This window comes from Podarcis filfolensis (assembly GCF_964270895.1).
Source record: "Podarcis filfolensis genome assembly, chromosome: 4".
Classification (NCBI taxonomy): Eukaryota; Metazoa; Chordata; class Lepidosauria; order Squamata; family Lacertidae; genus Podarcis; species Podarcis filfolensis.
This window is the reverse complement of record NC_139607.1, coordinates 41,127,765-41,143,890: the sequence shown is the minus strand read 5'-3', so window position 1 is coordinate 41,143,890 and position 16,126 is coordinate 41,127,765. Positions and strand designations below refer to the sequence as shown.

Sequence of the window (16,126 nt, the reverse complement as noted above, 5' to 3'; positions counted from 1 at the left end):
CAGAAACTGCTCACACTAATGAAATTCCCTGTTACAAAATGCGCCTAGAACAATGGGAGTTTCGATCACTGGGAAATATAGAGGAGAGATATCAGTTCTTTAAGGCCAGAACAAAATAGTGAGACTGCTAGAGGGTACTAAAGGGAGCCAGAGGCCCATCTAGTCCAGCAGTCTGTTCTTGCGGTGGTCAACCAGATGCCTATGGGAAGGCCACAAACAGTTTTATCCAGGTTGGGCTGGATTGATCTTCTCTGCTGGTGTTCTTTCTTGAATAGCAATTAGTGTATTTTGTTCATTTGGCCGCTGAATGGAGTCGGGGTGTTCGTTCCCCTTGCTTTTGCATTCCCAGGGCAGCAGGCAGTTGTGGCTCAGTGTTCTTTCAAGCAGGGAGTGGGGAAGGCATGCCCCTTGCAGCTGCTGCTTCTCTGGCTGAGAACCAGGGCCAGGTTAGACTTCCGATCGCCTTGATGTTACTCCTGGGAGGCAGGGGAGGCAGTCTCTTAGTGGTCCTGGGTCCTCTGGGCAATGACAAAAGCCAAAGTGCGTTTTCCTTCTACTCTCCAGTCCCAGGGCAACTCATATCTGTGTTTTTAGTACAAGATAGCCAACCATACAAGAGCCAAGATATGAAATAGATATGCAGTGGGTTGCACAGTAAAACTTGACTGATACTGTTTTAATGGATTCGATTTTCACATTGGCAAAAAAAAAACACGAAAAACCAGAAGCAAGTGGCATACATCATTTGATATTTATTTTAGGTGATATATATGAGAGGAAAAATCTTATGAGGCATTTTATCTTGCATAAGAGGGAAAGTCCCCTTAATATAGTACTTGCCGTCTAAATGGCCATTTTTAAAGTGGTTTATTGATATATCTAATTGATTAAGCATTGCAGTCCTATAATTCTATTCTTTATCTTCACTTCACAGTAATAGAACTTACATATTATTTAAAACACAGTAATTTTCAATAGAGCTGCATCACATTTGCCATTGTCAAGGTCCAGTTTAAATGTTTGTTTTGTATGATGGGTTGTTGTCTTCATCTTGCTTTTTGCAGATCTGTCGGCTTCTAGTCATAAGTGCTCTAAATAGTTAGTGGCTTAGAATTGTACACCTTATTTTCTTTCTGGAAAGTCCCCCCATTCACTGCCCAGTAAGACAGTAGTTGCAACCATCTTTTATAGTAATTGATACTGGCAAATAACTTTGAGTTTTATCCAATGCTAGTCCTACTCAGAGTAGACCAGGGGTCAGCAAACTTTTTCAGCAGAGGGCCGGTCCACTGTCCCTCAGACCTTGTGAGGGGCTGGACTATATTTTGAAAAAAAATATGAATGAATTCCTGTTGCCCCACAAATAACCCAGAGATGCTTTTTAAATAAAAGGACACATTCTACTTATGTAAAAACACGCTGATTCCCGGACCGTCTGCAGGCTGGATTTAGAAGGTGATTGAACTGGATCCAGCCCCCGGGCCTTAGTTTGCCTACCCATGGAGTAGATTCATTGCTGTTAATAGACATGACAAACTTGGGTTCATTAATTTCAATTGTTATACTTTGGGTAAGACTTAGTTGAATATAACCCATTGTTTTGTTATTTTTAATAAGATGTAGAGAAATGTTTCTACTTTAGTTGCTTTATGAACCCCCTTTCTTTTTTTGCAGAATGGCCAACAAATCATGGATGAACCTATGGGAGAAGAAGAGATGAATCCACAATCAGTAAGTAAAACCTGAGTGTTGACATGTTGCCTGAACAGTCTCAGGCTATGGTGTTTGGCCAACTAGTGTGCATGCACATATTCAGGTCAAAAGCAAAATCAAGCATTAGTTACAAAGTTCTTACAATGACTGGCTGGAATAGAGAGGAGGAACCAAAAATTGCTGGGGTCTTAGCTGAGCCTATGCTGTCACCTTGCTTCCCTTCTATCCCTGCCCCCAATTGCATCCTGAAAGAATGCCTATGACTATTGCCATATGATTGTTGAAGGAAAAGAAACGGCTGATGGAGCTGGCTTCTCAGCAGAGCTGATGAAGCAGTAGTGGCTCCTCTAGTTAGAATGGCTGTATCCATTGACTGCTGCCGAGTTACTTCATTTTTTATATCAGTTTTGTGGTACTTGTATGGAATATAATATGCCTAAATACATGTTTGGCTTGTGGCAATAGAATAAAAAAAATGTATTGCATTAAATTTAAACTTTAAGTTTGGAACATGGTCCTCAGTTCTTCTTCTTGTGAACTATTATCAGAGGAAGGCAGTACTTCCCAGGCATTTAACTGTGCAGTGTTATACATCCCTGCTCAGAAAAAAGAGAGAGAAGTGTTGCCTTGATATGAGAACTGTAATCTTGTGCTCCTGAGGGAAGTTATTATCATATGAAATGCATTGGACGTTTTTGTTCCACTAACACTATTACTATTCATAAAGATTGATCTTTCAACGGTTTTTTGAGACTTTGCTGCCTCTTTTGCTTCCTTTGTTCTTGTTCTTTTTAGTGCTGCCCTTCTCCTCCCCTTTACTTACTCAGATGTAAGCCACAGTGACTGTGTATCGGGTTGCAGCATAACTAGTTTGTAATTCCTGTTTATCTTAGGAGAACTCAACCTTTGTTCCATAACCCATTAAGAAAAATGAATTCTAGATAATTCCCTGACTTCAGGAGTAGAGGAAAAAGAAATTATGTGCAGGATGAATTTATGCCAGAATGTGCTTCTTAAAACCACAATATTATCCAGTAACCTGTACTGTGTTCCTGTGGGCCAATGGAACAAGGTTACTTTTTATGTAAGTTCATTCCTTACATAACAGACTTAAAGTTAAGCTGAAGTGTTCTCACTGAAAGTAGGAATCTTCCACGTGTCCTGGTGAACTGTTCACCAACCTAGGGTACTGTTCTAAAGTTGCTCCAGTCCTTCATGAAGAGCAGACCCCAGAAAATGGTTATAGGAGATTGCTGTTTTGATTTGTAGAGGACCACAAGACCCCCCAACCCTCCAGAGCAGATTTTGAGGGGGGGCTGCTTTGGGATGAAAGAAAGTTGTTGTGTAAGTGGTTATTGTGTTCTCCCCATGCACAGACAACATTGGATTCAGGCTAAATAATAATAATGCTTAGGTCAAATGCATAATAGCAGGTAGGAAATAAATCAAATAGACATTTCAAATCAGTTAGATATTTCAGTGGCAAGAATTCCAGAAAGTGGTGCCACTACCAAGATGTAATTAAAATGATATAAAGAATAGGGAGGGAGATATTTTGGTCAGTTTTCTTCTTCAGCCCTCCCCACCCCCACCCTACCTCCCATGTTGTCCTAGAACAAATATTGGGAATGTGGGAGGGAAATCAATCGAAATTGTTTAGCTCTCCATTCTACTGATGGATGACTGTGCTGGATCAAAGAGACAAGCACAAAGATAAAATCATACATTCTTTACTGCTGAATCAAAGACATAAACACTTGTCTGAGTTTCACCATAATTAAAAACAAATAATAATTTTACCTAGAAAATATTAGAATTTTCCCAAACCAGTTGTTTCATACAAGGGTGTTGTTTATAAACCAGATAGATGTGTGAAATCTATTCTCTGACATTCATAAAAGAACTTAACACTTTGCAGATTCTTGACAGAGTTTATCATGATATGCCAAGAACTTCTTTACATATGTAACATTCTGGGATGGAAAGGGGCCAGAAAATCCATTTAGATCTATTTTCAACTTGAGATGTTATGATAATGTGAAGGAGAATAGAAAGCAGCACATCTGTCATTAATGGCTACTTAAAGGCCTGTAAAATTTCATGGCTCTGGATAGAATATTTGTGGGGAGGAGTGCTCCATATTTCTCTAACTTCTATCTTACTTACTCTGATATACGTTGCTTCAGTCCCTATAGGCATGTCCATTCAACACCCCCATTACTCAACTCTTCTGTTAAAGAGACTGATAGTGATCAAAGTAGCCAAAAGACATTGTCTTTTTCCAAAAGCAAGAGTCCCAAGTTGTTGTGGGGAGGCAATATGCAGTGGTGGCCTATTGTTTTGGGGATCCTGGGCAAGAAAGTCATTTTGGGTCCCTTAAAATTATGAAAGCAATTCAGGCATAACATTTCTCTTAATTCTTTTTATTCTACCCAAAGGAGCCCTGAGCAACAAGCAACAGGTGATAACAGTTCCTTAAAAAACTTACCCTCCCATCCCTACTTTACTCAAACCTCTGCTGTTCTTTGTTTAAAATAGCCCTTTTTTATTTTCGGTGTTCCTCGCTTCTTGCTATACACAAACATCTTCTACTCTTCAGCTGATTCATGTGTGTGAGAGATATACAAAGCCCTCAGATAATCCATAGTACCTTCACACAGTGTATTTCACTCCTGGTGCCATGTATTTTCTTCAACATTAAGTTCCACATCTAACGTAATAATTTAGAACATGTTTTATTAACAAGCAAACTCCCTACAGTCATACAATATACATATAACATTCATCAACTGAATGTAACATTCTCCAACTGAACAAGCTAACTGATAGGCTTGCTCTTAAGAGTTTATTCATTTTAAAGATTCAGTAACATATGTTATCATGGGGTGTGTGCAAAGTGGGGTGCAGATTAGGATAGAGGATGAGTCATAGAAGTGGGGGTTGTCTGTGTGCAAGGGTGAGTTGAAAAAGGTAAGAAGGGGAAGGGGGGAAAGGGGGAAAGAGAGAATCATGGAAATGTAGAGTTGGAAGGGAAGGGACCCCAAGGGTCATCTGGTCTCTAACCCCTTGCAGTGCAGGAATATCAACTAAGCAAAAGGGTTTGCAAAACAATGATGGAAAAGGAGGCATGGGAATGGGGTTGAAAATGAAAGCAGGGACATGAAAGGACCTGAAGAATAGGAGGGGATGGTGGCTTTCTAGTTGGATGGAAAAGATATCTAGTAGCAATGTGTGGTACAAGATAGGTGCAAGAGGCTACCATGGGATGGTTTGTGTGCAAGGGAGGTGGTTGCGCAAAAAAGGGGAAGCAGGAGGTATAGGCTTGTGGGTTCAGGTGAAAACAGGTGCGAAGGGGGCTGCAGATTAGAAGAGAGAAGTGGCTTCAGAGATGGAGCTGGGAAAGTGAAAAGCGAGCTCAGTAGTTGCATGGAGTAGGAAGGGGAAGCTCTAGTGGTTATTGTGGAGGGAATGGGAATAGGGTTGGTTAGTGGAGTGAGCAGGGTTGCAGCCCCTAGTATGACCAATATCCATGCTTGTGATTGGTGCATGTGTGGGAAGATGGTTTGGTACTGGGTAAGAACTCAAGAAAAGCCCAGCTGGATTAGCCCAAAGATCTTCTTTTAAGCATTCTGTTTGCTGCAGTAGTCAGTTGATAAGTCCATAATAAGGCAGCAAGGCTATACCCCTTACCCCACTATTTGTCCTCAGCATCTGGTGTTCAGAAGTACACAACAACTGTTCCATTTAGCTTTCGTTTTGTGTTGGTTCTATTTGTTTAAACATTGTTAGCCACCCTGGACTCCCTTTGGAGGAAGAGTAGGACATAACGACATCTGTTAGCCACATTGTTGTTGTTGTTAACTCTATCCTCCATAAATATGCTTAATTATTTTAAATCTATCTTAAGCAATGACTTCATCTTGTGGTGGTGAAACACCATAGATTAATAATGTGTTGTATTAAGAACGCCCTTCTTTTATGTCCCCTGAATCTGCTACCAATCAATCTCACTGGATGATGCAGAAGATAGTTGTAATGGTTATAAGGGGTTGCTCGTGCGTAAGTTGCTGCCACTCCTGGCTAGGTTGCCTGGTTAAACCTTTTCCTGGCTGGACAGCCCTTCACTTCGTGGCTGTTCAGTCGCTAGCAGAATCCGTCAGTGGGCGTTTCTTGAACTTCTACCAGCAAAGAAGTTCCTTGACGCCAAGTCTACGCCTACTTTCCCTGCGCGGAAGTCTTCTGCGGTGGGTGTGGGTAGCGGAGGACCTGTGCTCTCCCCGCTGGTCTCCGGCGAAGAGTCCTGGAGCCCCCTCTCCGATTCCTCCATCCGCCCCCCTTTATCCCTGGTGTTACGCTGATTTCCTTCCCCAGCCGATGATTCCCCTCTCTCCCTGCTGGGCCCTTCTCCGGCATCGCTTGGGAGCCTTGCCTCCACTACTGGCTCTGATGTCAGTTCCCTGACAATAGTATTCTAAAGATAGTATTCAGCTAAGTTTTACTCAGAGTAAACCCACTGAAAGTAATGGACCTGAGTCATCTTAATTTCAGTGGGTTTCGTTTGAGTACAGTTTAGTTTAATACCACCCTAACGTGAGGGAGAAAAATTCTGTGCCTACTGTTCCTGCATCATGCATAATTCTATAAAACCTGACTAAAGTGTACTGAACACTTTATTTCTTATTTATTTCATAGAATCTGTAGATTATAAAAAAACCATAAAGTGGTTTACAAAAATGATAAAACAATAAAGATAACACACAAAAAAGTACAACATACAGAATGCTAAAATGTTTTAAACATACAGAATGCTAAAATGGCAATAAAGTAGACTAAAACAAATCTCAGGCAAACTTTCTAAACATCTGGGTAGGTTTATCTAAATAAGAATGTCTTCAGCACACGCCAAAAAAACACTACAGTGAAGGGGCCTGTGTTATATCAATAGGCAGGGAGTTCCAAAGTGTCGGTGCTGCTGCTGTACTTGTAGGGAAGGTGCTCCAACGCTTTTGTCTTCTTGTTTGACCTCTTCTGTACTTTTCTAGCTCTTTTTGAGATGGGGCTACAAGAACACAACTGTATGTGGCTTTCTACATTTGGCCGCACAATAGATTTAATTAGGGCACAATCTAATACACATGATCCCTGAGAGTGCTGTATACAGTAATTTATTATCTCTGAAATTATGCAATAATATTTCACTTCCCTGTTGTCATCATGTGTATACTCTGCATCATGCCAGCAAGGAGAATAAAGCCAGCTGCTGAAAGGATAGCAATTACTCAGTTTCACTCCTGTGAAATACAGAAGTAGCAAATATATTTTTCTTCCACACACATAGCTGCTTTCTTCCATGCTCCTTTATTACATCTCCTGTCCTTCCTTTAGTTCAATTTACTTGAATTATTACTGTTCTTCTACTTCTGACTGTTGCTTCTAACACATGGCTCTTTTAATTCTCCTTCCCTGCACAGCCACGTCTTACGTTCTGTTCAGGATGTGAACGGGGCTCCAGAACGGATCCCATTCGCATCCCGAGGTACCACTGTAATACAATCCTAAAACTCCTTTTATGTATAGGAAAAGCTTTGCCTACTGTGTAACAATAAAATGTATAGTGAGTTGTGGCCAGGTTCAAGTCTCCACTCAGCCAGGAGGTTCAATGGAATAAGCAAGGCACAGTGGCTCGGTCTCACCTACCTCACAGAAAGATTGCAATGATAAAGTTGATAATTCAATGCATGTTACCCTGCCTGATCTCTTTCGAAGAATGGTTAGATATAAAAGTGACCAATTGTTGAGAATAAACTATTTGATGTAATGAATTATTTTCTTTTTACTTTGTGTATTAAATAATCCTATAAAATCAATACTGCTTATGGAGGCTAGGAGCAATGCTTTGAGAGAGTTGAGCAGAGACCCATTATGGTTGTGGAAGCCCTTCCTCTTCAATGCATGAACCACCAGTCAGTTTGCACATAATACACAATCAGGAAAAGAAGCCCAAGAGGCTCACACTTCTGCTTTTCCTGCAAATGTCTACGGTGGGACTTGCAGATACTTGCTGCAGTGACATCCATAAGTCCCCACCCACCCCTTAGCAAACAACGCTAGGAGCAGAAGTGAGTCACTTTTCTCCTGCTTTCTCCCCTTTTTTATAATGTGTGAATTAGCTCTTAGACAAGACAGCTGAAGCTGCGATTTTGAAGAGTGACTAGAGCTGTTCCTGTACCGACTACATGCTATATCGAGAAACAAGCAAAATGTTGAAGAAACATTTAAAATAGGCATACGATAATGACCTAAACTTAGTATTTTTACTAGGTAGCTGAGTATGCCAGATGACTATTTTCCGCTTTTTATTTTCTTAATTTGGAAAAAAGAAACTGTTCATAGCTAAGCTTCCTTCTGTTATTTTGTATTTCCCTACTCTATAAAAATCTGGCAGTTTGGTATCTTTCATTCCTCAGTTGGTGGTTTTCCCAAACATGAAGAAAACCAAACTTTTGTGGAAATTCTACATTCCTGTTTTTCCTAGTGGTACCAACATTGGACTTAATGAATATATATTTTTCTTCGTTGGCTTTTATCCATTACAATTGCTTTCATCTGTGAATAGTTAAATACCAGCCTAGGGTGAATATTCCAGGCATGAATTCCAAACATAAAAATGAGAGCTTTATTCTTGTTTTTTTGCAGGATGAAGGCAATATTAAAGAGATTGCAATAACATATCATGTCAAGGAAGGACATGAAAAAGCAGACCCTTCACAATTTGAACTCCTTAAAGTGCTAGGACAGGGGTCTTTCGGAAAGGTAAGACGGACCTCTGGAATTGATACCAGCTGTCATGGTGCTCAGATGGCTTGCCTGAGCCAGCACTAACCAGAATTCCCAAAATAGATGCTCTGTTTCTGTAATACCACCTCTTGAATCTTTTGTTCTAATCTCCTTAATTGTCTCCTAGTTTGCTGCCCTAGCTCACATTCATATATGCAGGAATACTTATTGTCATATTTTTTCAGTGAACAGTATAAATCAAACATATTTTTTACTAGATCACCTTAATATTTATGCTGTGGAGGGATATTCAGTTTTAGTCATTCTCAGAGTAAACCCACTGAAATAATTCTGGTTGGTCTACTCTGAACATCAGTCTCACCCTATAACTTTTCAAGGATGAATTGAAGCATGCATATATTTTGTATCTAGTTCATATTTTGAAAGAGTCTTCAATGTGTCAGTGATGAAAACCTATATATTCTTGACCTACGTCCATCAGGATTAAAGCAACTAAAAGCATTGGTCTCTGAGCAAAATGAAATTTGTTTTAGTTGCCTATTTTAATACTTCAACACAATCGGAAGGAAACTTACATTTCTTGAACTAAGGCATATCTCTAGGATTGCCATGGTAGTATGTGGTGTTGATTTTCTTCTTCAGAGTTAGACGCTTGACATAAATTTTCCCCTCAACTGTGGAAATATTCTACTGAGCTTTGTGTAGTATAAAAGTATTGTAGGGTTAGAAGGGACCCCAAGGGTCATCTAGTCCAGCCCCTTGAACTGCAGGAACATGCAGGTAGCCCGTATGGGGATCGAACCTATGACCTTGGCATTATCAACACCACATTCTAACCAGCTGAGCTAACTACCACTCACAGAATTCTGTGTCCAAAGATGACTACAGTGGTACCTCTGGTTAAGAACTTAATTCGTTCCAGAGGTCTGTTCTTAACCTGAAACTGTTCTTAACCTGAAGCACCACTTTAGCTAATGGGGCCTCCTGCTGCCACTGCATTGTCGACAAGCAATTTCTGTTCTCATCCTGGGACAAAGTTCTTAACCCGAGGTACTATTTCTGGGTTAGCGGAGTCTGTAACCTGAAGCGTCTGTAACCCGACGTACCACTGTATTTTACAACAACTCATTTTCTTCATTCAACGTTTAAATGCAAAAAAAGTCTGAGTGGCCGTCTTTAAATAAACTCCTCTTGACTAAGGGCTCAATCTAAGTCCCTGACCTGCCACGGGGGCGGGGGGTGAGCTGGGTACAGATTCTCCCTCAGCCCACAACACCTTCACTGATGCTGGGCTTCCTGTTCACCCCCAACAAACTTCTGACTTGCTGTAACCTGTGAGATGTCTGTAAGTGGAGTGTTCCATGGAAGGCAAGTGGCTGAACTGATCAGGGATTCCCTGGATCCTGAGCCATCTCCACTGCCATCACTTGATGATATCTAGCCAGACGGCTGTGCTTTTGCCCTGACCAGCATGAGCAATGAGGCTGCAGATGTAGCAATGACTCTGCAACTCTCCGGCCAGGGTTTGGCTTGCTCTGTTATTTACTGCTGTTCCCCTTTCAAGGAATTTGGTTTGATAAAAGACTGTTCAATCTTATTTATGACATTGGCATCCAATTTCCTCTGCTCCTTGCACTTTGTTTCTGCAAGTTACCCTCCTTCTATCTAGTAGCCTTGCTGTAACAAGTGAAATACTTGGTGAGTTAGGAATGTGAAATTATACTGAAAGTGCATCTGTTTTTATATACAGTGGTACCTCGGGTTACATACGCTTCAGGTTACATACACTTCAGGTTACAGACTCCGCTAACCCAGAAATAGTTCTTCAGATTAAGAACTTTGCCCCAGGATGAGAACAGAAATCGCATGCCGGCAGCGCAGTGGCAGCAGGAGGCCCCATTACTTAAGAACGGACCTCCGGAACGAATTAAGTACTTAACCCGAGGTACCACTGTAATTGGGGCCAGAGTCTTATTCACATGCAGCTTTTTAAAAGTATGTAGAGAAGTGGAATAATGCCTACCTTACCGTTGGCATTCATTTAACAAAGGTGTTTATGTGTAGCATAGATGCTCTCAAAATCAGGGATGAAGATTAGAGATATTACATATTGGGACTTGAGATATGACAGGCGTTCACGCATGCAAGCATGCATGGGTATGTGAGATTGATGTTTCTGTATGTGCACAGATACGTTCTTACCCTGGGTCTGTTCAGTGTGTGTTGGATCGTTGTAATAGAATTGTTTCATGTGTTTAATACAGGTATTCCTTGTAAAAAAAATCTCAGGATCAGATGCAAGACAGCTGTATGCAATGAAGGTGCTAAAAAAAGCAACACTCAAGGGTAAATTACATGATTTCTTTAAATATAATTGTTTTAAGAATAATATATTGAAACATTGTTCCAAGAGACTGACAGTGCAATGAGATGTGGTGGAGGAGCTGATAGTAAAAGGAAGGTGCTAGAAAAATCCTTTTGTCTGTCTGTCTGAATCTGGCAGTTGTGCGATGAAGGACTGCAGGAACTAAGAATTCAAACAATTGCATTTTCTGATGTTGACTTCATGGCTGAGCTTCTACATAATCTTGGGAGAACTTTAACCCCGTACCCTTTAAAAATGAGAGTAATTCATATATTCAGGGGAATACAATCCAACTGGAATAGATATATATATATATTTAATTATTTATATAGTCCCATCAAGAATGTGATTTTGAAAAGTAGCATATGTGAAAAAGTTGGAACCCATTGAGGCACTTTCATGCACTTGATACTTGCTCATATTTAGACAACCTTGCTTTTGTTCCCTGGAATCTGCACCTAAATTTAGATGACTCTGCATCTAAATTTACACACAGTGGTGTCTTTTTCAATCACCTATTTGTCATGGGTTTTGCTTATTAGCTCTTTTTCTTATACTTTTTTTTACATTATTAATACTTCTAAACATTTTGCTATGCATGTTTGCTGGGAAATAAGACATGTTTAGCTCACTGATACTTTATGGTTGTGAACAGTCCTGAGATCTGCAGGTATAGGGTGGTATACAAATTTAATAATAAGTAATAAATTATTAGTAATAATGTTAATCTTAGGGTTGGGCTATACATGAATATAGCCTGCGTTTGCAGGCTAAAAATACATATCCACCATAACATAGGGTGTATGGCACTGAATATTTTCCCGGTGCAACAGTTTTACAGGCATCTTCATGTGGACTATGTTCACATCTTGATGGTTTTGCTAGAATGAGTGCTTAGAAACAATAATTGTAAATAGAGCAAATAGAATTTGAATGCACTTAGTTTCTTGGCTTTGGTTTTAGAATTCACACTCATAATGTAAATTCAGTACTCTTGCTTTATGCAACAGATGCCTGATTTCTTTTTGCAAGTTTTTTTATTGCATAGTATGTATTTAGCAACAGACAATGGAAAATTGTCAGGGTGATGGATTTGCTAGTTGTTGAATAATGTATACTACAAATCCTTCCATCAATACTTAGACACTGGGATAAAGTTATGGTGATCACCCTTTTTGGAAAGCATGCTAGAAATTGAGAAGAAAGTCCTTGAGAGCTATAGTAAAGTACCCTACCGTACATATATATTCATCCCCTGGTGCTTTGGTATGATTGTTGACTCAGGTAAGCCAGGGTCTATGCAGCAGGGGGATATGAGCATAGGCAAGTCCAATGTTTTTCCTGCTCAGATCCCAAAAATTGTATTTATAAATTTGGTACTAGAGAGGTGAGAGTATAACTCTGCTAACACAATCGGGCCTTCCTGGCACCCCCATACTACACCCCTCTGTGCCCCACAGTCCGCTCATAAAGGTTGAGGGACCACCTGGAACTGGGCATGGGGGCTCCAGCAGGATGTGGACATGAGAGAATTTTGTAATACTTCCTCGCACAATGGAAGTGCCTTTCCATTGGCACAAGCCATTTTTTTATCCATAACATTGCACTATTAGAACTTTATTTTTCATTACATTTTGTACAGTGAAAATGGTTCTTGAAAACTTTGACATTGCGTCCACATATAATGGATATAAAACCGAAAAACAATAGTCCATATACATAATTAAGTGGGTAGTATTCATTTGCACTAAATGTTGGTCAACATCTCTTATAGTTCGCGATCGTGTTCGGACAAAAATGGAGCGTGACATTTTAGTAGAGGTTAATCATCCCTTTATTGTCAAGTTGCATTACGGTAAGTTTAATAAGCATCCTAAATTGCTAAAGTAAATATTGCTAGTTACTGGTAACTATGATATTTCATACGTATTTGCCATTTATAAAATCCTGATACCTCCAAATAAAATATAGCAAGTTCTATTGAGACCCAACCTACCATCTTGTACTCCTGTACAAGTCAGTTTGCATAACTGGCATTTGTTAAAGCAGTTAATTGTATAGGAGATTTCATCCATACTATTCATTGCAGAAAATCACAAAAAGACAAATGCTACATTTTGAAGCATGATCATTAGTAAAGATCAGTTTCTGAACAAATGTAATTTTTGACATTCCTTTAACTTCCCTAGTGTTAAATTTTAATATATTTTTAGTTATGTAAATATTTTCATGTTGTAAGCCACTTTGAACGTGGCGTAACTATTGAAAGGCCTCATACAAATATACGATGATGTTGTTAGTTTAAATTAATTTACCTCCTTATGGATTCATTTTCAGCTTTTGAACAATTTAGTGATTTCAGTACTGTTTTGGCAGCTTTGGCAGTTTAGTTAATTAATATAAGAAAGAAAAAGAAATACTCTGTTATAGAATATGTCAGCTATACTTTCTTTTTAAGCGTTGGCCAGAACAGAACATACTTAGGTTTTATTTACCTGAGATTTACTCAGTCCTGTTTTTAAAGGGATGCTTTGCATTTTGCATATCTCTGAGGCAATTAAATTTTAAATTTTAAGAAGCAACCCACTCTTTACTTTTTCTGTTAAAGAAAAATATTCGATATTGAGGTGGAAGGGGTAGAAGCTTTGATGCTGTTCTCCAGTGAGTGATCTGGAACTTTCTTGTTGCTGAATGCAAGTTACAAGTGGCCAGATCTATAATAAATTTGGCACTGTCCAGCAGTTTAAAGTTTCAGAAGTCTGGATAACATGTGCTTTGGCAATGTGAGGTCATGGGGTGGGGTGAGCAGAAGAAGTAATTTGCTTCTTAAAAAAATAACCTCCAAAGCAACTTGACAGAATCCTTACACTTCCAGAATGTGTATGTCATTGTGATACATACAAAATGTACACAGTGTCTATTTTCTTCAATACCTATCACTTGCATAGTACATACAAAACACAGAGCAGTTTTGCATTAAAGCGTCAAATATCTCATAACTTCTAAAAACTTTTTTGAATGCATAAAATACATATAAATCTTAACGTTGCTGTGGCCAAGATAAAAATTGCTTTGCGTTCTAGTTTTGATCTGTATGTTAAAAATATGATACACGCTGTATAGAGTAGAATACAGCTGATAACTTTGTGCTCGTGGAAGAGCTTTTAATCCAGTGGAGGGTGTCCCCTAATGGAAGATGGAGGGAGGTATTTCTTGCTGATTTCGTTGTGCCCCTGCAGTGGCCAGTGTCAGCTTCAGAAAGTTGGGGACTCCTCCAGATCAGTGTGGGTGGTGGCATGGCAGGTGTGGGGAATAGAGAGAACTGGAAAAATTTGCATCCCTTCTTCTTTCATCAAGAGATACCACAGCTGGATCTAAAACCTTTCTGTGACTCTATCCATAATGTATAATAAGCAAAAATGCTCATTTTAATGTTGTTTGAAAAATCATAGAACATAGTAATAGCTAGGGTGCAGCATTGCATTTTAATACTTTCTTGAACGAACTTTTTAATGATCCAGCATGATAAAACAATATCTTTGCAATAATAGTAACAGTCAATAAGCACCTACATACCCAAGAACATAATACTTTTATTAAAATAATGTTGATTTCCCCCTCAGCTTTTCAAACAGAAGGGAAACTATACCTTATTTTAGACTTTCTCAGAGGAGGAGACTTGTTTACACGCTTATCCAAAGAGGTAAATGTTTCATATATTGTTGTCACAATTCTGAATTATACTAATAGAGGTTGTGTTTATTTTATGGAATGTGCTCAAATGTTCAGGGAAATATTTACCATGATTTCTTAATTAATTGTACCAGTGAATCAAAGTTACTTTACACTGCGTGGTCTATGTTCATATATATCTTCTGTTCTGTCTCTGCTTTCTTCCCCTTTGCTTTCCACACTTAAATCTTAAACATTTTGGAGGGTGGGGAGTGGGGGAATAGAGATGTAACAAGTGTACTGCTGAATTATCCTTAGACAGCTGATATAGAAATGCACCCATCAATTCAAAGTATGTTGCATTAATATGCACTTACTTGACAGTGCAAGTGACTTTTATAAACATGTTTATATACACAACTGTAAACACTTATATAATTTTTAGATTTCAATTTAAGTTTAAACTGGGGAAAAAACTCTCCAATCTTTTCTAATCATAGAAACTGTTTGCTCTGTATTAACTTTAGACAAGTATTATACATTTTCTCTTCTAGGTGATGTTCACAGAAGAGGACGTCAAATTCTACCTGGCTGAATTAGCACTTGCTTTAGATCATCTGCATAGTCTTGGAATAATATACAGAGATCTAAAACCAGAAAAGTAAGAACCTTTTATTTTGAATATGATAGAACTGCTCTCTGTAAATATTAAGAAGTGTAGTATTTAACTTCTGAATAATAATATTGTATATCTATTAACTAGGTTTTTTTAAATAGAGCCCTATATTTTTGGGCAGTATCCTACCTAATGGTAGAGCTGACCCAAAGAGCTATCACTAATTTCTTGAGCTATAAATTCCATGTGGATTATTTGACAAAAAATTATAAATACCATAGTCTCTCTCTAGATTTTTAATCTTCCCAGTAAGCTCTCTGACAGTTATTATTTGTTGTAAAGAAAATTAACATAATCATGTTTCAAACCATTAAAAAACAAGCTTTATCTTTTTTATAGCATATTACTTGATGAAGAAGGACATATTAAATTGACAGGTAAGTAAAAACAATCTTCTGCTACATAAATAATTCGTAGATAGTTTTCTTTTAGTGTGATAAACAGCACTAGAGAGGGGAAATGAAATTATGCTGGTGAAATACATGCTAAGTATAAAGAACCTGTTTTCAAAACTTTGCATATGCTCATAAGATTACTAAATTCACTGTGCTTTCTTTCTCCAGATTTTGGTTTAAGCAAGGAGTCTATTGATCACGAGAAAAAAGCGTATTCCTTCTGTGGAACAGTAGAATATATGGCCCCGGAAGTGGTTAATCGGCGGGGGCATACACAGAGTGCAGACTGGTGGTCTTTTGGAGTGTTAATGGTAGGTTTCTGATGAACTGAAAGTGGTGGTAGAGTCTCTTGATCCCCGATCCTTGGCTCATTTACTTGGGGGTAAATTTCATTCATTTTAAATGTAAATAATTTAGAAGTAGCAGTTTCTAGTCCAGAAAATAGTAGAAAAGAGAAGAACTTCATGCTTTCAGTGGTAGTATTACTGTATTTTTCCATGTTTAAGA

The 16,126-nt window shown here is 38.8% G+C and overlaps 1 protein-coding gene across 2 annotated transcripts in view; it reads left to right on the top strand.

Annotated features, from left to right (window-relative positions):
• RPS6KA3 (ribosomal protein S6 kinase A3) overlaps positions 1-16,126 on the top strand; it is a 42,983-nt gene that overhangs the window by 8,462 nt on the left and 18,395 nt on the right. For both annotated transcript variants that reach the window (XM_083612287.1, XM_083612286.1), the window contains exons 2-9: positions 1,675-1,731; positions 8,410-8,526; positions 10,776-10,857; positions 12,651-12,731; positions 14,500-14,579; positions 15,103-15,209; positions 15,564-15,601; positions 15,788-15,930. In XM_083612287.1, coding sequence (XP_083468413.1) covers positions 1,675-1,731; positions 8,410-8,526; positions 10,776-10,857; positions 12,651-12,731; positions 14,500-14,579; positions 15,103-15,209; positions 15,564-15,601; positions 15,788-15,930 — 705 coding nt within the window. The remainder of the gene's footprint in view (positions 1-1,674; positions 1,732-8,409; positions 8,527-10,775; positions 10,858-12,650; positions 12,732-14,499; positions 14,580-15,102; positions 15,210-15,563; positions 15,602-15,787; positions 15,931-16,126) is intronic.